The sequence below is a fragment of the Melanerpes formicivorus genome, unplaced genomic scaffold (assembly GCF_026170545.1).
Source record: "Melanerpes formicivorus ecotype bairdi unplaced genomic scaffold, bMelFor1.0.p_v2 SCAF_50, whole genome shotgun sequence".
Taxonomy (NCBI): Eukaryota; Metazoa; Chordata; class Aves; order Piciformes; family Picidae; genus Melanerpes; species Melanerpes formicivorus.
In genome coordinates this window covers 240,716-265,556 of record NW_027142402.1, presented here as the reverse complement: position 1 = coordinate 265,556, position 24,841 = coordinate 240,716, and the positions used below count along the sequence as shown (strand labels likewise).

At 41.2% G+C, this 24,841-nt stretch overlaps 1 protein-coding gene and 1 long non-coding RNA gene across 3 annotated transcripts in view; both read right to left on the bottom strand.

Annotated features, from left to right (window-relative positions):
* Positions 1-1,211: 1,211 nt before the first annotated feature.
* Positions 1,212-14,174, bottom strand: LOC137452172 (uncharacterized). Its single transcript, XR_010989989.1, has 3 exons — positions 13,983-14,174; positions 1,481-1,537; positions 1,212-1,394 (listed from the first exon to the last, which is right to left on the bottom strand). It is a non-coding gene; the product is annotated as an uncharacterized lncRNA (long non-coding RNA).
* Positions 14,175-15,311: 1,137 nt separating this feature from the next.
* FUT9 (fucosyltransferase 9) overlaps positions 15,312-24,841 on the bottom strand; it is a 37,941-nt gene continuing 28,411 nt past the window's right edge. For both annotated transcript variants that reach the window (XM_068160404.1, XM_068160403.1), the window contains exon 2: positions 15,312-24,259. In XM_068160404.1, the coding sequence (XP_068016505.1) occupies positions 23,172-24,251 (1,080 nt within the window). In that variant the 5' untranslated portion in view covers positions 24,252-24,259 and the 3' untranslated portion in view covers positions 15,312-23,171. The remainder of the gene's footprint in view (positions 24,260-24,841) is intronic.

Genomic DNA, 24,841 nt, shown 5'->3' with positions numbered 1-24,841 from the left:
AGTGAAAAGTGTACTCTGTTATCAGCAGCTAATGAACAAGGCCAGAAATATTTTCAAAGACACACAGTGAAACTAGAACAGCAGCAATGTGTTGTGCTTGAGTAAGAGACCTTTCCTTGCTGCCAGCACGGGGCTGACTCCTGCCAGCAGCTCAGCACTCATCCAGTCACACACTCACTCCCCTCCCCCAGGATGTGGGATAACATCAGAAGGGTGAGCATAGAAGCAGAGATAAATGGCTAGATATTAGACATTTATTTTGTCTAATATGCTTTTAGGTCTATTATGAGAAAGACTGATGTAGTACAGTCTGGAAATAACAAGAGTGGGGCTGCCTCACAAGTGAAACACTCTAGGAAGAGCACTAGCAGCATCCATTCCGACAGAGGCATAAGCCTGGGAAGTGTAGAGATGGTGACAGAAGAGCATTTGCAGACTAGTGATGATCTGAGACACACAAAGAGCCAAAATAAGCCAGGAACAGAACTGAGCACAAACATACCTGCAGCATAATTCAGGCATGGAGATTAACTGCAGTTTCTAGACCAATGGGCATGGATGGAGTTGAAGCAATTAAAGCCTGGTGATACACTGAGGGCCATGATAATTAACAATTTCATTCAGGCTGTTAGACTACTAAAACTTTAATGGAAATAAAAATGCATTCTTAGGTTCATTTATATGGTATACTCCCTTTTGCCCATAACAAGAGTTTGAGTATAAAAGCATCACTTTCAGTCCAACAGCTACAGTTCTAATGATAGCCCTGTTGCCATAGTGTGGATAGATGGACAAGACTGTGCCCTGCTACACTATACAGACCACCACTTTCACTACCTGGGTGAATCTATTCTGGGCTGTTTCCAGTGATGCTGCATGGTGATTAAATCTCTTCTTTAGAGCACTTGTACAGGTACTGCCTCAGGCCTCCACAATTGGATGCCTGAGCATGAATGGCACAGCCCTAAAACAGCTTTTCTGCAGTAACTGATAGGGAGTGAGCATGAGATGTGAGCAAAATCTTCTAAACTTTGGTTGCCCTCAGCTAGTGCTCCTGCTCACCTGCCTCCACATCTAGGTAAATAGAAAGTTAATCTATGTAACCTATAAAATATTAAATATACCATCTGCCAAAATCCATATTTAATCTTTAATTTTTAGTTTGTCTTGGGATATGTCTCTGCTCTTCATTAATGCCAAACAGACAAGGACTTGAAAATGGCACAGATGCTTTATTCCAGCTGTAATTATCTGTTTGGACTTTCCATTGTGATACTCTTGTTCTACCAGCTGGGCACACAAAATGCTGGGCAGGAGGATTTTAATGTCATATGTACCATCAGAATCTGTGCTCGTGACAAAGTTGTGATGCCTTCTGCAAGCTTTGACAAGTCCTAAAAGACACCAAAGTGGAAAATCAGTCCCAGGAGAGGCACGTTATGATAGAATCATAGAATTGTTAGGTTTGGAAGGGACCTACCGGGTAAGGGCTATCTCAGGATAAGTGCAGAACATATTTGTTAAAAGAATGTTTCTCCTGGAGAGAGAAGAGCAGACAAAAAGTTTACTTCTGAGAGGAAAAAAGACCGAAAATTCACCTGTTCACGATTTGTGTGTTGCTGGAGGCAAAAAGCAATATTTTAAAGGAAAGACATGACAATTTTCTGATGAAAATCAGAGTGAAGAGAACAAACAATACGTCTTAATGTTGTCTAAAACCTAGATCTCAGACTCTGTTTCTGTCACCACGGAGAATAAGTTTGGCAATCCTTGTTGAACAAAGGTCATTGTTCTGGTTTAACTGGCAGAACAAAACCAATAATTACTGAGCAAGTCCAAAGAGAAGAAGGGCAGAAAGCAAAGAGATAGGGCCAGGTCTTGCCACTCCCTCTGTTCACCTTCAAACGGAACCGTGTAAAGTCAAGGTGCATAAAAGAAGCCCAACATTTTTTAATTTCCAGACATGAGAGAGTTTCAGGGCTTCCAGCCACTAGTTTGAAACGAGGGTCTGAGAGCAGCACCATTAATGGCTTACCAGCTGAGGAGCTGGCTTGCTGCATTACTGTTTCAGAGCTTGGTGAACCGTGCCAGGGTCTGCATTGCTGTCTGACAGCTGCACGGCCATATGGGTGGCATCAGCCTTAGAGAGGTCTGGTGTGCTGAAGCAGTGCCCTGCACATCCACTGCTTGTTGCATTCAGTACAATGTCTGACTTTTCTTAACAGTCCAGCTCTTAATGCCCACCCTGCCATTCTGAGGCAGTGCCTCAGTGGCAACACTGCACCGTTATTTCCTGCCAGACTGAAGGGAACAAGGCCTTTTGTTTAGAATTCTCTCTTATTCTCCTGCCTGGTCTAAAGTCACCAACTTGTATCACACCAAGAGATGGACAAAAAATACTTGTGTTTTTTTTTTTTTTCTTTTAGGTAGAAGAGACCAACTTCTATGCAACATAAATTTTCTATAAAACCACTTCTCTGTGTTTGTGAGTTCAAAAAGCCCAAATCATTAGGAATACTTAAACACCCTTTTTTTTTTTTTGCCAAATTTTATGTGCTAGTTTCAGTTCAGCATTAATCTGTCACAGAAATCTGAAGATTAGGTGCTTAGACTCTTGCCTGCAGGCAGTCCATAATCTGTATTCCCCAGGTGGATTATGGCTCTCATGATGCCTTTTGACTGAGATAGGAAGATTCATGAGTGTCAGAGCATTCTGAAAGATGAAGTTCGGGAACTGAGCTCTGCTTAGGAAGTAGATTATGAGCTGGTGATGATACAGCTCCTGTGAGACCATGTGGGATGGCAGATAATCCAATTTAAAGTCACACTGACTCACAACACAGTATTCAGCTATTTCTGAATCAGAGTTTTTCTGAACTTTTTGATGAGAAAAAGCCTCAATATTGTGACATTGATTTAGAATGGGAAGATGCTTTTCCAAAGGATTAGAAATTCAAACTTTTGCTTAGACTATTTTTCAGTATAATGTGATGCTCCAAGGGCTACAAAATTCTACTGAAAGGGCACCCTGACTCACAGACTTCCTTAAATCATCTTCCTCCCTCCCCCATCATCCCACTAAACCTTTTTTCTTTTTCATTGTCTTCTTCCTGCTCCTCAGCAATGACGTTTGTAGGCATCAGGAGTCATGCCTTTTTTCTTTTCCTTCTTCCCTTTGCAAAACAAGCTTTGCCAGGGAAAGTAACAGAGAGACATTCGGAATGCTGCTAAGGGGATCTGTCAGGCTGGCTGGAGAACATCATTGATTTTTCCTCCTGTTTGAAAGATACAGAGCACCAAACATAACTGAAATGCCTGCTTCCCTTTCGCTTCCTAACTAGTGACTCTGAGCTGGGCTTCTGTGTAATCCCCAATAGAAATGACAAACAAGCTCCTGCAAACTGAAAAAATGTAGCACAGCATAATCACAGAGAAAGGGCCCCAAAAGCTCTGAAGATCCTTGCAGCAGGATAATGCCTGTCAAATAGTGCCAACTCTTGCTGCCAACAAAAAACATTAACAGCTCCTCTTTAACGAACAGCAACAGGACCTGGAATGTGACACTGCAAGGATTAAAGAGCTCAGGCTCTGCACAGTCTGCACTCCTGCAACTGGACTGCAGTTTGCAGGTTTGACTGCTGGGTCAGACCTGGCTTAAAAGGTCTAAATATTTCTAACGTTTTGGGTTAAGAAAGGGAAAAAAAAAAAACACTTTAAAATTAAGCTACTGTTATAGATTCAATGATAAGTTTCAGGCATCACATAAAAGAAACTTTATTTGCACATGGAGATTTGAGCATTCAGATTGGGAGCACCCAAAATCCTTCTTCAGCTTTCTCCCACCAGAGTTTCATCTCTATTAGTTTCCTCCTGGAGAACAGATAAGACTTTGAGCAGATTCTATAGCTTCTCTTATCTCCAGAATACCTCTGTAATTCACACTTCAGAAATGCCATGGAAAAGCACCCAGAAATCTGGTGCTTAAATCACACTAATGGAGTCTTAGATGCTGCTCAAACCAACACTAGCCTGAAAAGCAGATCCCTTTAGTGTGAATGAAACCCGAGGAGGGGTCAGAAATTCCTGACAAGGATGCAATGGGGTGATGGTGGGGAGGGACATGTGGAATATGTTGCTTTCTAAAGGCTGGAACTGCTGCCACCTCTGAGCCTTATAGCTGAGACTTCAAACATGAAGTGAAGAGACACACAATGGACCTCAGATTCTGTGGGTATCCTGAAGTTCTGCTGAACCTTATGGGTGGATGCCAAGTGTCACTGTGCTCCTTGACACGTCTCTGTCAGCCCTGCCCTCCACCAGTAGTCCAGCCAGGAGGGTTGTTTTGCAGGCAGTGACTCACTCACCTCTTCCATCCCTGTGTGATTTATCTGAGTCAGAACAAACTGCAGGAGTTTGGCCCAGGAGCAAGGCAAAGATTTGGGCCAGCTTCTACTGCAGGAGGCAGCTCACCTCTAGTTGTTTGCAGCCTATGAATTTATTAATGGATCCAAATATAGCTAATGACCTTCTGTGGCAGATGGTGAATCATATCTGACTTCCAGTGCATAAATTAACATTTTAAAAGGCTTTTAAAAACACTGTTGACTTTAACGAGTGAACATGATAACAAAGATTTGCTGAAGTCTGCCATAAGACTGGATATGTTGAAAATTCATCATCTAAGGAAAAAATCTAGTACTAATATGCCATTGACAAGGACGTTGCAAGCTGCCATTTGTGTTAGGATGATGTATGGTTTATGATGCTGAAACTGCCATCACAGACAAGTCACAATGATTTGCCTTGAAGATGATTTATGAATCATGACTGTAGAGGAAATCACTTCTCTGACATAGCTTGTTGGAAGTCACTTCCCTTGGTATTTGCCTTCATCAGGGAGAATATCTCATGGCCCTTGAAATTTTGATCTAGAACCTCCTAAACCCCACGTTTTGATTAAAAGAAAAAAAAAACAAAACACCAAACCCAAACACCAAAACACACCCACAACAAAAGGCTCCCATTGGTTTGGACACAAAGGAGCTAAGTTATGCTTTCTTTCAGCCCTTTTTTTTCACCCCGTCTTTAAGGAGCATTACCAAACCATGACACAATGACCTAGATAAGATGTAGATAACTGAGAGGAGTTTAAGTCACATGTCTGGGTGAGAGTGTGAAGTACAAGATGCAGTAACCAAACAGAAATGTAAATGCCATGCCTGAAAAGGTTGCATTTTCACAATAAGAACAATACACACAGCCGGAGCTGTAAGCCACGATTCAAACCCCAGGGCACAAGTGCTATATGCAGCAGCTACAGCTGTATGTTGTCTTTCCTCCATCTGTAGCACATGTGGGATAATACCCATCATTGCCATCCTCAAACCGCAACAGCAGCTTGCTCACTTTGAATGCCAGCGAGATCAGAGAGCAACCAAATGCTCATTCTTGCCCTTCCCTCACTCCTTGTGCAGCTGCAGGTGGAAGATCTTTCACTTGCATATGGAGATGTTGCCTGATGATTTGGATTCTTTTTCTTAACTGCTTCTTTGAGGCAGGGATATAGTTTCATGAAGTGGTGGTATATGAAGTCTGGGAGAATACAGGGCATGATAACTATTTTTCTATTTGAATATAAGCAACTCAGACAAAGAATTGTATTTGGATGGTGTTCTGCTCCTCTCTTCATCCTGCATCCAAAATTAGAACATTCAAATTCCAACAATGAGTTTGGAATTTCATTACAGTGCAGAGCAAGAAATCCTATCAGAACCAGAGCCCACTGTGTATGGAATACGAGATGTGGAGCCTCTGAGAAAGCCTCCAGTTCTCTCACTTTTCCTCTGTTAAATATAAAGAAAGAGAAAGAAAGAGAAAGAAAGAGAAAGAAAGAGAAAGAAAGAGAAAGAAAGAGAAAGAAAGAGAAAGAAAGAGAAAGAAAGAGAAAGAAAGAGAAAGAAAGAGAAAGAAAGAGAAAGAAAGAGGTGTGTGTGCCAAGATTTTAGGATACTGAAGAGGAAAGGACAAGATCTGACCTAAGGCAGTTTACTGCTGTTATTAGCAAACACGAAGAAATGGCAGAATGTATACAGACTTTTGGGGATTCTGGTGTAATTGCACTAAGAAGATCTAAAAGCAATTAACTAGTAAGCTGCAGTGCTCTTTAGAAGACAGAAAAGTCACATATCCATCTCATAATCACACAGATATCACATGAAAATTAATTACCATGTAATTACATGATCAATATTTACCATATTCAAGCAGCATTTGTGCCCCTTTAATTTCAAGTGCCACTTTAATTGAAAAATATTACTAAACCTCCAGCGAATGATCTAAATCGAGAACAATAATGGCTGTGTGTGGCAAAGCGTGTAAGAAAAACAGTCCCTGCATGCTGAATGACCCAGTTAGCTTCCTAGATGCAAAAGGAAAAATCCTGATGATGGAATTTCATGGCCTTTTCCTCTTTTGAATTATTAAAATAAAAACGCTTCTGTTTTCACAGAACCAGAGGTTTAATCCAGCCTGCTTCAAGACAGCAATTAAGCATATGTCCAAACCCAGCTAATCTGCTTGAAGACAGCTCTGGGATGTGCTCTCAGGGCAGGGCAGGGTTCAGTGCTGCCGTGACAGGAGCCGTGGCTCTGTGCTTGTGTTTCCTCAGGGGCAGCACAGACGTTTTCAAGTGGTGTCAAAACTTATATGCTGCTCTAAAAAGGCAGCTCAGCTTTTCATTAACCCTGGGGACTTCTCACAGAGGAAGAGAAGATAGAGGATAGAGATAGATGAGGAGCTAAGGGACAAATCCTGGGGAAATCAGCTTGCTGTGTTAGTTGAGATGAGAGAAGGCAATGGCAGAACAAAGGGTTTGAAGCTTTTATAGAGGTGAGAACACCAAGCAGTGGCCTTCACCTTTCAGCCACTCTTGGGTGACTACAGCGAAGCAAGATGACTTTTCAAGGCTCTGAAATAGTTATGAGCAGTGATCCATAACCAGCTCATCCTGCTTGGCAGCATCCTGCCTAAGGCACCTGCCTGCTCTGCCTGGGCCTCAGATCTGCTCCATTTGCTTCATTGGAGAGGTAGTTTTGCTTCTTGTCAGTACAGGGTGGTTGCTTTGTATGTGAGATACTGGGTGGTGGCCTGGTACTCTGTCTTGGCATTTGAAAGCAGAGGTTGCTTTTTAGGTTGAGAGGAAAAACTATTTTCTGTTGTTTTCAGTAGTCACTGAAATGTAATTGCTGTGGGAATGTGTTATGGGAAAGATGTCTGCCCTACAGAACAGGCACTGACACTTGCATGGTGATAACAGCAGACTGTTTTCAAGGCAGAAATTTGTATCTATAGAAGCTGCATAAGAATCACAATTAATTTATAGCAAGCTATAAGAGCCTGCAGCCCTTGAGTCTCAGTCTGGATGTATCATGGTGAAATAGAAATATCTGTTAAGAGGACAGGACTCACAGTGGAACAGAGGCTGACATAGATGACCAGATCAGTAATGGTCTTCCCAGCCCATTGGCCTGTGTCAAGAGTCCAGAGCCACAAGGCTCATGCAGATGCTAAATAAATCTGTGCCACGTTTTGGAAATTACCCTGCCTCCTGAGATGCCTCCTGCAAACCACTGCAAGAATGCTCCTGCAGGCAAGAACTATGGATGAATGCAAATGTGGCCATCAGCCTGGCAATGCAGAGGCAGCCACTGCACTTGGACAGAACATACACAAAGCAGACATCAATTTGGTTTCTGTGGGGAACATTTCTGCAATACACGTTCAACATTTGACGTAAGGCTCCACATGACAGCTGTAGCCTTGGACTTGAGATCCAGCTAGGGTTTGAAATCTCAGTGAAAGTCAGCAGCCTGGCATTCAGGCTCACAGGGTTGGGCTGTCAGTATCTCTGTATGCTTTTACAGATGCTTGTTCCACGTGTGCTGTGAGCCAGCCCCAAACTGAAGGCACCACACTTGCAGTGACACAGGAAGCCTTGCCTAGAGCAGAGAGCTGCCCAGTGAGGCCATGTGGTTTCTGGAGGCAGACCTTGATTGCTTCCAGTCTGTTCTGAGTGAAAGCAGAAGAAGATCAAGGCTGTTTGAAAAAGATCTGGCAGATCCTGAAATGAGACACACTGCAAGCTCTTCACTGAGATCTTGAACAATGGCTAACTCAGGCTGGAGAGCAGAGGTACAGCAGGTACCAGCCTGAGCAGCAGTAATCTTAAGCCAGTATCTTCACCTAACTCTGAGGTGCTCATATGTAGGTCCAGTGCTGCACTGTGCTGTGTGAAAACAGCATCATTAAGGGTGACCTTGGCTTAAACGATTTTGAAGTGATTTTTCAATATTTTAGTTGTTTGAATGTGGCAGGGTTTGGGGGTAGCAATGTGGAATCAATATCTACCTGTCTTTGTGTGCATGTGTAATGCATCCATGTACCTGTGTTTTTCTGTGCTTGTATTTGTTGTTTTTTGTGGGTGTTTCAGGAGAAAAATAGTGAAGGTATTAGAGTCACAGAGGGGAGGTTAGCACAGACACTGGAGGCAGAAGGCAGAATGCTTCTAAGTGTCAGGTGAAGGTAAAGCTAACTTCCTGATGTAAATTTCGATGAATAGTCCACTGTTTGTTTTCCAGTGTTCATACCTGCACCGTTCATCAGATACTCTCTCACAGCAGGCAGAAATCATGAGGGAAGAAATCCTGAAATCTTTGTGCTTTACCTAAGCAAAACTGTCAGAAATCAATTATCCCTGAGTGGACTGCCACCAGCACAACATGCCTGTTATCTCTTCTCTTCCACAAATTCCGTAGGATATTCATGTGCTGAACACAGATTTTTGGCAAGATAATGTCTCACTGCACAGAAGTTAGACTGATGGCCAAGGCTGCTTCTCCTCACACCTCTCTCCTCTCCGCACTGCATTAGTGCAGGGCAGCTGACGGAAGGGGAAGGGAGAGTCTGTGACTAACCTGATGATTTGGTTGTTTTCTTCCACAGTGAAGAAACCACCAAGGATTGAATTCTCATACTCTGGGTCTCAAGATTCAGACTGCTGTGTTCCTGGGGCAATACAACTACATGCTGCTGGGTGTTTAGAGTTCATAATAAATCAACTGATTTGCCCTTAAAAAATGCTGGATTTTCAAAAAGTGAGAAAAACACTGCTGGAGAGAAGAGGGACACATTTCAGAGTGCTGTACATCGCTTAGCTCTGTCAGTCTAGGTGGAGTTTGACTGCTAGCATCAATTCAGAATTTTGATAATGACCTCTTAGAAAGCTTGGCTTAATGTCTTGCATTGGAGTAATTACTCAGTAGCAACAGACACTTAATTACATCCAGTAAGGAATTCTGATTCTAGCTTAAGTTTTATGGTGATCATGCCCACATTTCATTCACTGCAAGCAGCCTATCCATATTACTGCTATAGAGCTCAAGGATGAAGGAGGAAGCATTACATATGCAGCCTACCAGAAATCCATCAAAATCCTTGGAGGAAACCTTTCAATAGTACCAAAAGTTAATGCAGAACAGAAGTAAAATATTTAACTGAATCTCACACAGGAAAAAGGGTATTTCATAAATGTCCCAGAAGACACAGGAAATGACAGAGCTTCTAATCCATTAAGTACCAGGCTGCTTAGACTCCAAATCAGAATTAGTGGTTTAATTTTTGCAGTAGCCTTGCTTGCAGGGTGATACGGCTGCAGTCACATAAGGTCCCTTCAGGAAGAAAGTGAACACAGCCCTACGCTCAGCACCACCTTGATGTTTGGGTAGTATGGGCACAGCTGAATGCTGTCAAATAGTCAGGGCTTTGCCATGGCACTGCAGCTTCTGACAGAACAGACAGGAAGAGAAGTGTGGCTTCAAGATGACTCTCAACACACCTTTCGTTCACACTGTGCTGGACATCAGCTGGTGCTGCCATGTTGCCATGAGGCTGATTCAGACTACTTTGGACACTGAAATTCAGCTCAGTATAACCTGAGCCATTGTTCTTCCTACCAGCTCTGATCTTTTTGTGGAAGCTGTGCTGTTATGCAGATTTCTCTTACTGAGGCTTGATGATAATGTCACAACCTGCTTAGACTTTACAGAAGAACCTTGTGCCAGTGGAGGTTTGGATGGATGGTCTTTGTGAGTGTATGTCGTGAAAATCAGAACATGAGAAAATAGTAGTGGGGTCATAAAGACATCAGCACTGCATTTTCTTGCGTAGGTAATGTTTAGATCTACTACATCTCACGTTTATTACTTAAAATTGCAAACAAACAAAACAATGCATGCTACACTGTCACACAGCTGGTGTCATCTATAGTTCTCCGGACTATGGTCTAAAGCTGTGACATTCCTGAAGTGTCTTTACTTAATGAATTAATTCCCAACTTGCAGAACTTGTCATCATATGAGACAATTTCACAGAGCATTAGCAGTTGCAAAGATATATTCACAATGGACATCAAAATGGGCAACTGGACAGTACAAACACACTGTATGGTCTCCCTTCTGAAAGAAAACCTGACTGAGGAATGCAATCCTCCAGAGACATCAGGCAATCCACACGTGAGAGCTATTATAAGCATCCTGGTTGTGACAAAAGCTTTAATCAGACATCACACCTAATTATATGCTAGAGAATCAAACTACAAGACCTGAATTCATAAAACTAGGCTTCACTGCTAGAGTCTCTTAAAAGAGCTAAATGTCTTCCAAGGGGATGGGATGAATTTCACTGGAAGATGGCTGTGGAGAAGCATTGTTATGTTTAGTAAATAGAGTGAGAAAGAACAGCATCCTGTCTAGGTAAAAAATTATGGTGGAGAGGGATGTTCTGAGAAACTTTGAAAAACAAGAATGCATTGTGAAGCCAAGACCACAGAATTAATTAGCTTCAGAGGAGACAAAGCTTATTTGTCTGTCTTGAGGGGTGCAGTATCATACAATGGAGATGCCACCGCAAGTGTAAGAGCACCACAGCCAACACTGCCTTGAAATTAATGTTTCCTGACTTCACAAATTTCAATGACGTTATGCTAATATGGTAAATCCGGAAAATAAAAGTTTTGTAAGTCTTTTAGGTAACATTAGGGTGCTGAGGTGGTAAATGAATGAAGAGAATTCTCTTGTAGAGGGGAATAAGGAATTGAGGAACAGTTAAAGGTAGGTAGGTGGGGAATGCCCCCAAACAAGTAACCAGCTATTGGGAGACCAGTAAGAAATCTTTATAAGACCAGAGACATCTCTGCTCTTATAAGAAGGTCTCTTTGGGGAGTAAGATAGAAAAGGGATCAATAATTTCAGAGTAGTATACTGAAGCTGCTATTGCCAAGCATCTCAGATACTGTGTAGGCATCAGTCACTCAGATTCAGGAAGAAGTTCCTCTTGACAACTGAGAATATGAGGGCAGGGCAAACCCATGATGTGCAAAGCCAGCTGCTTTGCAAGGGTGTACATTAAAATCCAGTACAGGGAGATGCTCCCAGGTAGCTCAGTCACAGGTTGCATTACAGGATTAAGGCATTTAGAACACTGCCTAAGGCCTGCTTCTGACTGACATTCAGGGAGGATTCTAGAGACTTCCTGAGTGGAAATGTTTAGCAGATCCCTTGCAGAAGTGCACTGGCTCAGGGGCTGGAGCAGTGCAGGCAGGTGACTATGGTATTACACATACCTGCTGCGCAGACAGCTTAGCCAGCTTGAGAGGAGTGTGTCATTCATAAATTCTGCACCAGCTCTGTCACAGGGAGATGAAAGCTGAGATTTATTCAAGGCATCAGTTTCTCTGAAAACAAAGGCCCTAATTCTGAAAACACTTGTACAGATGCTTTGCTCAAGTCTCAAAATCATTTCAGCCTATGATTCGCAGTATCAAAGATCAGGTCTATTTCTCTAACCCTTTGGTCTTTGGAATTGGAGACACAGAATTATTCTCATTAGAGTGCACATTCTTGTATATTTTTGCTGATAAGATAGAGCTCATGAACCATTTTCATTTGTAAATACATATTTGAGTCTTACAAGAGGTAATGAGCTCTGTCTTGCCATATAATGTGTTATCTGTGAAAAGCATTCATCTTGGACATAAACTGAAATGTAATGCATCAGAGACATGTAAAATCACTATGAAGATTAAGGTTTTGGTTCTGTAACTTTTACAAAAGGTTGTGAATGATAATATTAAGTGCCATTACTTTCAGAGTTAGTGGGAAAGAGGATACTTTTTCATATCAAACAAATGAAAGATAATTTTTCAGACAACCAGCATGAAAGAAGGGAAAAGGAGACAAAGAAAGCTGCACTTTTGAACACGCTCTCTTGCTGACCTAGATCTCCTGTGGCTGGTGGGTGGCCTACAGGTTCAATCCTGCTTGTCAGGCAGTGCTATCCAGCTCCCAGGCATGCTTGGAGATGGATCTGCACTATTTTGTTGCTGGGCAGCTTGTGCAGAGTGCTGGAAAGCTCTATAAGTCTGTATGGGGCTCTGCAGAGGCAGAAGCCAGGCTGCCAGGGAATCTCAGATAACAAGTGTCTCAGTAACTATCCTGAGCTATTTTGGTCTCTTCTCCTCAGGGTCGCTTGCTGCCTTCGAGCTCAGGACCTAGGTCTTGTGTGGTTGTCCCTGCAAAATAGCTCAGGCTGATGTTAGAACTAAAGGTCTCAAGGGTAAAGCCACTGCTCTGGACAGAATTAACACATCTGGTTGATTGTGTTACAATATACTGGATTGACAAGCAGAATGAAGTAAAAAGCACCTCATTGCCCACATAGCCTATTACATTTAAGTTTAGTGCACTTAGTGAATTAAATCTAACTCAGTGACAATGAAGGGACAGTGGCAAAAGAGGTAGGGCTCACTAGCTCAAGGTACAGAAGCTTGAATCATTCCAGCTGGAAATAGATTTTTAAAACTTTTCTCAAGCCAAAATGCTGAGAAAGCATGAAATTTCAGAGCTGATGTAGAAGAAGAGATCATGATACAGCAGAGGAAGCCAAGTGGATGTAAGGTGGAGCCAATGCCAGCAAATGGCAAACAGTGTAATGGTGCTAATAGTAAGACTGAACGTCTGAAAAACCAAAGTGAACTTCACTTGAGAGAGTCTGACAGGTGGCAATCAGCTGTTAGGTGACTGCCCCTATTGCAGGAGCAAGAAGATTGTGGTACAGCAGCAAGTCTGTGACTGTATAGGAATTACTCTGAAATCTTCTGCAAGAAGGATTTTATTTTATTAACCACAGCCCACTGAGTATGTGAACAAAAATGCAGCTGCTGACATTTTCCTCATTCAAAAATCCTGTCATTGAAAAATAGACTCCTTGGTGAAAAGAAACACCCCATAAAAAGTGTTGAAATGGATATTGACTTTCCCAAACTAATCTTACTATTCTTTTAGCTATTACTGAAATCTTAGGGTTTTGATTGAAGGCAAAAATTGGAGAATGATTTTGACCTTTCAGTAAAGAATCAAACAACTAACCTTGGAAAACATGAAACCTGGTAACTTTTTTTCCTTTCAAAGAAAGCACCTTTGGCCTTCATTTTTCTGATTTGTTGTACATCAAAATAAATGTCAATAGCAATTCTTGTTGAACTGCTAATTAATGAGTTATTTTAAATGGGATCTTAGGCAGGATTAAAGATGAAGATGAGCACGTGAGCAGAGTTGCTCTCAGACGCCATTTACTTTTTTAAACTTGTGACTCCTTTACGTGTAGTGGGAATGTCAAAATTCATTGCACCTCTCTACATCTTCATTGGACATCTGCTAGGAGATATTTTAAGCTACAGCCAGGTCTTTTGCCTAAAGGCTTCTTATCCTCTCCAAAGACTGTATTGGAATTAAAATCTATATTGAGACAATATACTCCTTGACAAGATGTCGCTGATTTAGTGGGTGTGAAAATGTACACAAGGAATTTTATGGTGTGGTGAGGTAGGATGCAGTGATGGACCCAGGAGTGGCATAGCTGTCTCTTACCTTCTGAAGCCTTCCTGAGGCGCTGCTGTCAAATTCTCACGGGCTGCACGTTTGCTTCAGGGAAGTCTTTCTTGTTGAAAGAGCAGCCTGTGGCAAGCTCGTGGGGCTTACTGCTTAACCAGGGCATGAGGAAGGTTGATAACCCGCAAGCGGTTGCAGCGCCTGCAATTGTCTCTGCTGCCGGCAGCGTTACAAACCCTCAGACCTTCGGGACTGTCTGGGGTTCGTGGTTTCACTTTCAGAAGCAGATGAGGTTGGCTGCCTCTGACGTTCAAAGGCAGAGACTTGGCTTTCCAAACACAAGAGGCTTTGTGTCCTGTAGGCTGGCATATCCAGCCTATCTTTGGAAGAAGAAATGGTAATTTGAATAAAAAAAGCTCATTTTAAAGATAAACGGCTGTACGTTCTGCCCTAGACTGACCTTTTAATGTGCTAAAACAGAAATGAGAGGGGTGATGAATGAAAGGTGGCAGGGGCTTCATTCCCATGGACTATTAAAAAAACTCATCTGTCTGTACATGCCAAAGATGAGTTCAAGATGATAGCAGTTTTGGTTAGCATAAATGCCATAAACAACCTTTTAAAGATTATATCCATATTAGAAAAGTTTTACCAGCTCAGGAGGAAAGCAAAGTTGTCTCTCCTCATACAAAGCATACAAACAATAGCCATAGGATTCTGTCTTGGATAAACTTTGGGATCACTGGGGCCAAGTGCTCTGCTCTACTGGCAATACTGCCCCACAGTGGCATCTGTTTCAATTTTCTGAATATATATTTAAAATTAAACCTGACACCATTGTGTTAACCATTTGCTATTTGCAATACAGTTGAGCTCTGCAGATGTAGCTTATTTGATAAAGTAATGAAACCTGAGCATGAAAATGACTACTCTTACTCCTCTGAGAACTTGTAAAGGTAATATTTTTGGTAAGATTCCGTAGATCTGCTAAAGGCCATTTTCCTGTACAAGCATGTTGTAAATGTGGAATAATCACATGACTGTTGAAAGGATGCTACATAATTATACTGCTTAAAACCAAGGCAAAGTAACCTCAGCTGCTGCACCACACTGGCTCTGCTGTGTTGCCTGCTGTAGTCTGACAGTCCATATGAATTCAGGCTGACCCTGAACTTACACAAGAATTGCATGTGGAACAGCTTGAAAAGAGCTGGAATTCTGATTGTGGCACCTCAGCCAGAAGCCATGGGGATGCCTGGTCACCATCTTTGGATCAGGCTCTTGGTGAGAACTATTGCAGAAAGAAAAAGAATTATATTAGACGTATTAAATAATGATCAAAGACTACAGCACATTTGGAGTGTTCTCTCTTTATTATACCTATTACAATAATTTGTTAGGCTTCTATAGAGCTCTGTTATTTACAGAATTCAGTGTTTATCCTTTGGGGAGAATTCCAGTACTCAATAAATAGGAGTCAGTGAGCTGCTTGTTAACCACCTTGGAATCAGAATTCTGAAATGTTAATTTCACATAGTTGATTAAAGTCCTTGAAAAGGTTACCTGTAGTTTTTATAAAGCAGGTATTTGCTGACTGCAGGCAGACTGTGTTGAAAACTCCCAACATAGCTACAGGTAATCAGAAGAAAGTTGGACAACACTACTGAATTAAAAAAATAAATACTGAAAAACATCAGTGGTTGAACCTCTACATTTTTCAGATGCATCTCAGGGTGATGACATTGTTCAAAGGGAGCAAAGAAAGTTTGGTAGAATCTCTGTTATAAAATGCCTAGATCATGGGGAAAAATATAAAATAATTCTTAAAAATACAACTTTTTGCAAGATCTCCTTTTAACACGGCATCTTAAAATGTGCCTGCAGGTGAGAATGGTTTTCATTGGTTTTATTACAATTCAATTTTCCATGGTTGCTATTTTTAGCACAAATGTATTTGTAAAACACATACGTTTAAGTTGTCAGTAGAAGAAATATCATTAGATGGGAATACGAAGCAAGGATTCCTATCAGATCCCAATCAATGCTATGTGTGTCAGCTCAAACACTCAACAAATGCACTTTAGTCCTGATCTTGCTCCAAGAGTAAATGTGGTCCCATGGTCTACATGCAGGATGTGACATCTTTACTGAGACTATTTAAGTCCTGCATGTGGCAACTACCCCATTTTCCATGTGATCCACCACAGAAAGTGGGTCTGAATGAAGACAAGCAGCTTAAGGTTTTTTTCTCCTATTCTCACCAATTAATTTCAGAGGTCAAATCCATGGCACATGATGTGAGTGGCTGAATATCTGTGATGTTGAGCTATGGCACTCAGTTTCAGTTCTGCAACACAGAGAAAGACAGGAGGGAAATACAGCTTAGAAGTACCAGGCATTTATCCTAGCAAGCGTCAACAGCATCTTCACGACCATGGAGGATCAACTCTGGCTTACGGGCAGCGTGCCTCCTTGCTCAGCACAGCACCTGCAAGTTCCGGGGCATTACGATTTGGCAGAGAAGAGTTTCTGAATTATGTTTGTTACAGATTTGGATCTCTGGCACATTTAAGATACCCATCCACCTAGTCAAATAATATTTGAAAGCAAAATTAATGTTTGATATAAAATAACAGTTGTGTTGTAAATGTGGAAAAATAGTCTACAAAAAATAAGTACAAAAATGATCTCAGATTTATGAATGTTCCATACAAACAAGTCCAGGTGACTAATCTGTGTTAGCAATGGCCCTTGGCAGGGTGTGTCACACCAGTACATCACGTTTTTCACAGTTTACAATAACACAGAGTCACAATGGGATGACACCTTATATAAGAAAAATAGCATTGTACAAACCATACATTTGGCATCTGTTTTTTTCTGTTCTCAGTTCTTTTTTCTTTTTCCTTTTCTCTTTTCTTACAAAATAGTGCAAAATTACAGTCCATTAACAGAAGATTTTGCAAACCCTAAGAAAAAGTCAGTTTTGTTTAACTCTTCTGTTCCTTCACTGGGAACGGCTTGGCACGTTAAGATCTTGTACGAAGGGAAAAGCTTTCCACCGCCTTCTCTTCAGTTTATCCATCAAATATTCAAAGCACTACATTGCACCAAGGGAGATAACTGTCCAAACTTTTGAATTTCATCTCTTACAGCACGTGTGTTAAAACCAACGCAGCAAAGGAACCATTTCTCTGCCTAACAGCATATATCAGACTGGCTTTTCTCATGTTCTAAAGAAAGGGACTGACAGGAACACTTTTCATCTGGTGACTGCTGAAGTGTTCAGATACAGCTTCAAGGCTCTGCAGGAAATTGATCCCATTTTATATATGTGCTTGTTTACCATATATCTCTAATGTTGCTATCCGCATGCCCACATATCTGGATCCAAACAGGCTTTATCAAGCCAGGGAGATAAAGTTTAATCAAAGCCTGTTTTCCACTGGACTAATTCATGTAAAGAATAACAAACAATAGCTTTTGCTGCCAATTTGCAATGAATAAATTATTTTCCTACTAATTATCTGGTTAGGAATGTTAATGAAGAACTCTCCCATGTGCGAATACTTAATTTGTAAAGACTGGCACCACAACTCAAAAAATTGGCAATATTCTTATTACTTGGAACAGCAAAATCTTCTGTGCAATCCTACCCATGCATGGCACAGGCTGCAGGAGTCAGAGTGTCCTAACCCATCCCACCCATGAGTGTGCCAGGAAATGCACAGATGTCAGGTGAGTTTCGTGTTGATTCTGTGCCTCCTTGACTGAAAGCAGGAATGAGAAACCTGACTGACGGTGACTGAGTCACCTACTAGTGACAGTGGTCTGCACCAACCTCCTCATGATTCAGGCTATTAACACGCAGATAAGAGGCCCTCTGCTGCAGGAGTGCATCTCAGAACTGTTCACCACGCATGCTGCTGGGTTCGGTTAAATTGGCACAGGGTATGGGGACATAAAAGATTCCCAATTAATTACATTTCCAATAGTGTAATGAAGGGACTTTTATCCCTTTATTCTTTTTATCCCTTCTGCAGTGAAAACTACAGGGCAATGTCTCTAGGCCTAATTATGGTTTATCATCTCTGTCACTCTGGCATTTGTGCCATGAATGAGAATTCCTACTGCATGGGTTAATTAATCAATTTCTCCTGTACCTTTTACAAACATATCTAATCAGCATGAATTTTACACTGGAAGGCAGAATTTGCTGTAGCTCTAGAACTAGTTATTGAAATGTTAGAAGGGAAACACCCGTGAATAGGAAGGTTTTTACTGCAGCCATTCTACCCTTGGCTCAACCCTTTATTACTGGCATGGGGATCCCCTGAATCAGCTGCTCATCCTGGTGGAAGATTTGCCTGAGCAAGAAGCAAAAGGTGAAGCTGAAATAACTGTCTTGTATGAATCACATTGATTGATTTCTAACATTTAAAAATCACTTATACTAAACCCAAGAAAACAAACCAGAACTGTCATCCAGTACCACAACTGGTAGATAAGCAAATGCTTCTCCTAGACTCTCTTCTCAATCAGGTACTAGTTTTACCAAGGGAACACTTGAGTGTTAGAGGTCAGAAGCCTCCTTGTCAGCACGCACAGACACCCCTCGTGTTCCCATGTTGCACACAGATGATCACTCAGTCTCCTTTAGACTGATCCAACTATTTTCCTCCCAAAGGAAAATCAGGCATGGCCAAGACTGACCCTCTGTAGGACACACCCAGTCAAGATTCAAAGGATGCACACATGACCAGGTTTTATGCCTTCTTTCTAGAGCAGCCCTCCAAACACTAGCTCAGCACAGCTCAGCTCCTCTCATCTTCTACCGCAGGCAGGGTCACTTGCCCTGAGCAGCACAGGCAAGCTGTGAGGTGCAGGCCACACTGAGTGCATGGCATGAGGTGATGGTGGCACAGAGTTTGTGGAAGCAGGAAAGGAGGGCCAAGATATATTGGACAGACACTAAGCCATGATTATTCCAAACAGTTTTCAGCATGGTCTAATCACAGGGTGGACACAGGGGATGCAAGAGAGGCCACACACCTTGGCCTCTGCTGGCTACAGACTGTGCTTTCTGGCACAGTTCCCAAAAACAATGAAAGCAAACTGCCCAAAAGCATTAAAGCAGGTAAGATGCTCTTAAATTTAAGCTCCAGCTTGAACCTCATGGTGATATGCATGTGCTTAAGGTCTTCCTTGAGTCAAGTTCAGAAAATAAAGTTGCACGAAGACATGAAGATTGACATTAGCTTACTGATTGACTTCACTCTTCCCCTGAATGTTATTATTTTCTCTAACAGACATGATGATGTCTATTACAGATGACATAAGGACAACAGGAGTCCCATTCTTGAATATCTGCAACAGTTATTGGCTATTTAACTGAAGCTGTGTGATCAGAAATGGGAGAAAAATATGTCTGGTTGGTTATTTCTTTTAAAAAGGCTCAGTTTGAGAAACACACATGAGTAGCTAGAAGCAGTAAGCAAGTGTTTATTGTGCTCAGTGGCACCAACTTCCCATATCATGCTCAGCCTGCATGAACTCTACAACATTCTTGTTCTCTCTGGCTACTTTTTTTTTATTTGATCTGTTTCTTGAAAGACAAATATATTGCTGTGTCTCACACATGCTGTGGGCTTTGCTCAGGCCGCTCATCCATGGTGAGTACAACCATTTTGGAAGACAAGAGGTAGTCAAAAAAAAATGGGAACCAGGATTCACTAAGGAATGGTGATCTCATACTGAGCAAGCACTGCTGTGGTCATTGAATGTCTGTGAAATTAAATGAAAACTGCATCAGAAGAGTCTGCTCCAGTTTTGTCTGATGTCTGTTCACATTCAGTGGGGTAGCAGTGCATCTGTATAGTTAGTACTTTGTCTGGCTTGGGTCTTCTTCTTCCACACTGATAAAGCAGCAATGTTCATAGCTTAGTGCATGACAGAGAGCCCAAAAATATCCAAAAGAAGCTATTGTAGGAGAGAGTGATGAGTACTCTCTGGCTTCAGTCACTGCCAAGTCAGCTTATGACAAGTGCACATGCAGGATGGGCTAGCAAATAATCTGAATGCCTGAAAAAAGCCTATTGCGAAAATGCTAAGAAGTGGTGACTTGGTGTGATTTCCCATCGTTCATTTCTTTCCTTTGGCCAGTGGTACCGAGTCATAAACAATATCTTGTTCTCTAACTACGTCCAAGCAATTTACCTTTCTATAATTTATTGGTTCTGCCCATTCTTCTTCAAAGTGATTTACTCTTTGACTCTATTTCTGCTAGCTGTTTATGTAGGATAGCTCACTGAAGGAGCACAAACATCACAATGCTTAGTATAATAAACAAATGGCAATCAATCTGCTGTGAGCTAGGTGTGTAGGGCTAGGTAGGATGCCTTTATGCATGCATGGCTCCCAGATGTTTTATATCCATTACTTCATATGATTTACCACTCGGGCTGGACGTGGTTCATCTTCTGTTAACAAAGCTCTTTGTATCCCAGAACTGCTTAAGGCATGATACCTGTGGATTACCTTAAGGACTTCATAAAATGGCTGGCTCACTTATGTCCCAGCTCACACTCTTCAAGAATGTTGGTGAGGCCTTAGGGTCATGTCTCTTGTTTAGGAGTTGGTCATGATTCTTGGGACATTTCAGTCTGGATTAGATTTCTCTTCCGTTTTTATCAGTCCCTGACAGGATTTTAGCAGTGTCCCCGGAATGCAAATTATACAACCCCAGTGAACAGCAGAACTCTCCCTCCCATCAGAAGAAGTCCACTGAAAGACTTTCACATTTCTTAAAATTGCCCAAGATTGGCCATGCTGACTGGATCCAGTGCTTACAGAGGTAATGACATCACTTACAGTTGTTTCAACACTTCCCTGTGTGCACACTGACTGATACTGGCAGTAACAAGTCATACCTCGTTATTGTTCCTGTTATTGGTGTAAGGATTTATTGGCTGAATCTTGGCACCAAGAAACCAGTTGGACTTGACATCAGGTCTTACTAGATTCAGCACATCTCCCCCTTTCTGAAAGTCAGGATGAAGTAAGAGCCTGTGCACCAAGGGGTGACTGTACTTCCACTGAGATCCATACAAAGAGCTTCTAGATCCCAACACCAAGGGAACCAGATGATCCATCTGGAGCAGTGACATGCTCAGTAAGTGAGAATTCCACAGCCCTCCTGCAAACAAGAAGTATGGTGTCCACGGGACTGTAGGCCATAGCCACTTGCCTTCAAAACACCGAGCACGGCGCTCGCACTATCCCCACCTCAGCGCTTGGTTTGTAGAAGACTGGATTTCATGATATTGCATTAACTGGCAAGGTGAGCTCATTGTGTTTCATACTGGAATGCTGGTGACTTCAGGAGGTTCACAGTTTATTGCACACTAGCTTTTAAAGACAGCAATAAATAGAATAAATAAACATCTAGATCAGAACACAGCTTTTGAAGCCACAGGGAGAGCACAAATGTTTCTGTAACCTTTCCCTGGAGTTTGCTGCTTTAGAAATTAAACTGCATCACTCTTACAGTGTTCTGTGCTTCTGTTCCAACCTGGGGTGAAAAAAAAAATCTGACTAATCTCCCCTTATCTTTTGCTAAATGTTTATCATTGCTTATCCCTTATTCTCTTACTCCAGCAATGTTGCACTCTGCGAGTTAAGTACTTGATCAGCTACTTTTCTTTGTCAAGCTGTTCTGCATCACATCAGAGGAAGTTTGTCCAGTTAATCTTTTTCCATTTTTTTCCTCTCAGTAGGTGTGATTTGTAACATTTTGACCTGAAAGAATAAGTTGATTGACTTTCACGTGATACCGAACTGTATCCATACGCTTATGTCATTAAAACAACCTTGCGTATACGAATGTATACTGCAATCAGATATTTAAGTCTTAGCTGAAAGAAAAAAGTAATAAAATCAAATTATGCATGTTAAAAGCAGGCATTTCAAACAATCATCACATTTTAATACTTACTAATTTGTTACTTGAGATCCTATTTATATACTAAGATTTTGATAGCAACTGATGTTTTTAAGGGTGCATGTTCATACCTGTCACATAAAATACACTAAAAAACCCTCAAATTCATTAGTTTGAACAGTTGAATGGTTGAAATTGTCAGCCTGGCAACTTATTTACTAAATTTCAGCCTATGTCTTTTCAAAAACCCACTGTTTGGTCTTATTTTTTTCCAGATTCATGAGTCATGGCAAGTTGTCCAGCTACAACTGTTCAAAAAATTATATGAGAGAAGTTGCAAAAACTTCTCAGCAAGCTGCCTCTAAACATCTGTTATTGCCAGCTGGGTTCAGTGCAAGAGGCCAATGTGATCAAAGGCTTCTGTTCAGATCTCTTCATCTCTGTAGCAGCTAACACCACTTACAGCCCTGGCCCCTGCAAACAACACCTGAGACACGGTGAGACTTAAGTACACCCAAAACCTGCATGAATCTGGGCTTTAATCATTAAAATTGTTCATCTTCTCTATATCTGATTTCTTTATTCTTGAGAGGGTAAGAACAGATGAACAGATGTAATCCTAAAACAACTCAATGGAAGAATGTTAGGAAACATCTTATTTTGAGACACAAAGACTGTCTGTTATTGCAATACCTTTTAAAAACTACATTTCTAGATTCAGCACCCTTTAAAAGGGTGCAACTGATCCTGCTGGAATAATGTTAGGCATTGAACTTTACCATGTTCTTAAGAAGCAAGATGAACCATAAAAACCTCTACTGTCCTTTGTAACATTACACACATTTCAGACTGGAACACCACATTATTTTCTTAAAGTTCTCTCTGGCATTTAGAAGTTGGGTCCTCATTTTCCAGACAGGTGAAACAGCAAATGTAATGTTAAAAATAAAAAAAGAAATGTTAACAATTACTACATTAAGGCTGGAACGTAACTCACAGAAATAGTGGAAAATCTTGTTTAAAAGATATAGTAAACTATCAAATATTCTTCAGTGCACATAATTAGTACGTACATTATAATTTAAAACTGAGTATTGATGACTGCTGTTGCTGACACTTTAAAATCTCTTACAAAATATAAATAGGAAAATAGGAGAGCCAAGAGAGGACAGCTGATAACCCATGACATACATCTGTCTTTTCCTTCCTTTTCCATCTCTTTTCCTTTTCTCTCCACTTGGTCTGAAGTTTCCTCTGGCTTCTTTAAAAAAAGTGCGCACACACACAAATTAATCCCAAAACCATTTCTCTAAATTTCCAATGGATTTGTATTCCTGGTGTCTTTTCACATGATCGCAAGCAAGACATGCATGTGATTCCCAGAACCTAGGAAGATGCACTGAGAAATCCTTCTTCCAGTTGAAATAGCTAAGGTACATTTTGTTATTTCTGTCAAGCATGAGAAGATACTCTGCCAGCTCTCTAGGGGAGAGAAAGTCTTCCACATGTATGAAAGAGTCTGCTGGAATGTAATTCTCATAGTTTTCTCTGGAGGGGCCCAGTACCACTGGTACTGATCCGGCCAGAAGAGCATTGTAAAGTTTCTCAGTGATGTAATCCTTGTGGATGGAGTTTTCAAAGGAAAGGTAGAATTTGCAAGTGGAGATAGTTGGGATCAAGTTTTTGTCATTGACATAGTCTCCAAAGGCTTGCCCATAGGTGTGGATTTCAATGTATTTGCTAAGCTCATTGTAATACTTGACTCGAGCGTGCTCAGGGTTCCAGTTACTTACAACCCAGCAGACCAAGTTTTCCTTACTTGGCACTTCAAACGTCAAGGAACTTGTTCCCACCATCATGAAGCCATAAGGCACCTGAATATCTGAATCACGCCGGTAAGTCAGGGTCAGGTTAAAGAGGTGTTCAATGCCACTCTTTTGTGGAGTGTGAGTTGGAGACTCCAAGTTCATCCAGATCCACTTCTGGAATGGTGGCCTGGCTTGCTGAGGTAAATTAGTCAGGTCCCAGCTGATGTCCCTGTGATGAATGAGAACAGCATGGGATCTGTTATATAGTGAGCGGTCAATAGTCAGATGGCACCCATGGATGTTGAACATTGTTTGGCAGGATGATAGATCAAAAGTCTGACCAAATGGCCAAACCCAGATCAAAACAGTGGTTTCATTAAGATTATCAGTTTTGGAAGAAAAGAAACTCTTCATTTTCAAAACTGAACTGGCTGATTCTATAGGACCAGAGATCCAGCTATTTGTTGGTTTGATATAAATTAATATAAAGGCCATGAAGCAACCAAGGACAATGAAGATAATAAAAAATGGCCGGAAAATTCCTTTAGATGTCGATGTCATAATTTGTTCTGAGAAAAAAAGAGAGGAAGAGAAAATAACATCATATATTAAGTTACATATATGTATATATGCCTTGTTAAAGCAATCAGAAATCAGATTTTAAAATGGGTAGAACTTTGATATCACCGAGCTGTAACAGCAGAAATTCCCTTTAGGTGGACAGGGTAGCAGACAGTATTTCTGCTCTTCACATTAAAAGCTAACTGACATAAATTAAAGCAGGATCTTAACATGTCATGCCTGATACAAATCAATACATATCTTGAAAAAACAAGAGTTTAAGACACACAAGAGAGACAGAATTACCCTTTGATTCTGTTCTTGTGTCTGTGTAAGGGACAACACGCAGCAGTTTGGTCCGTTTGTATTTGTGTATGGAGGATACAGAATTAGAGAAATGAAAAAGGAAGGGACTAGCACTTTAATTCTATAATCAGTACAACTGTTAGAACACTATCTCACGCCTGATGGCAACACAGGGATGAACTCCAAAATAGTGAGGAAAGGAAAGCACCAACATAGATTCTAAGCTGCTCTGTTCCCATATGCAGCCTCACATAGTTCCCACATAAAAATAAGTTTAAAGGATG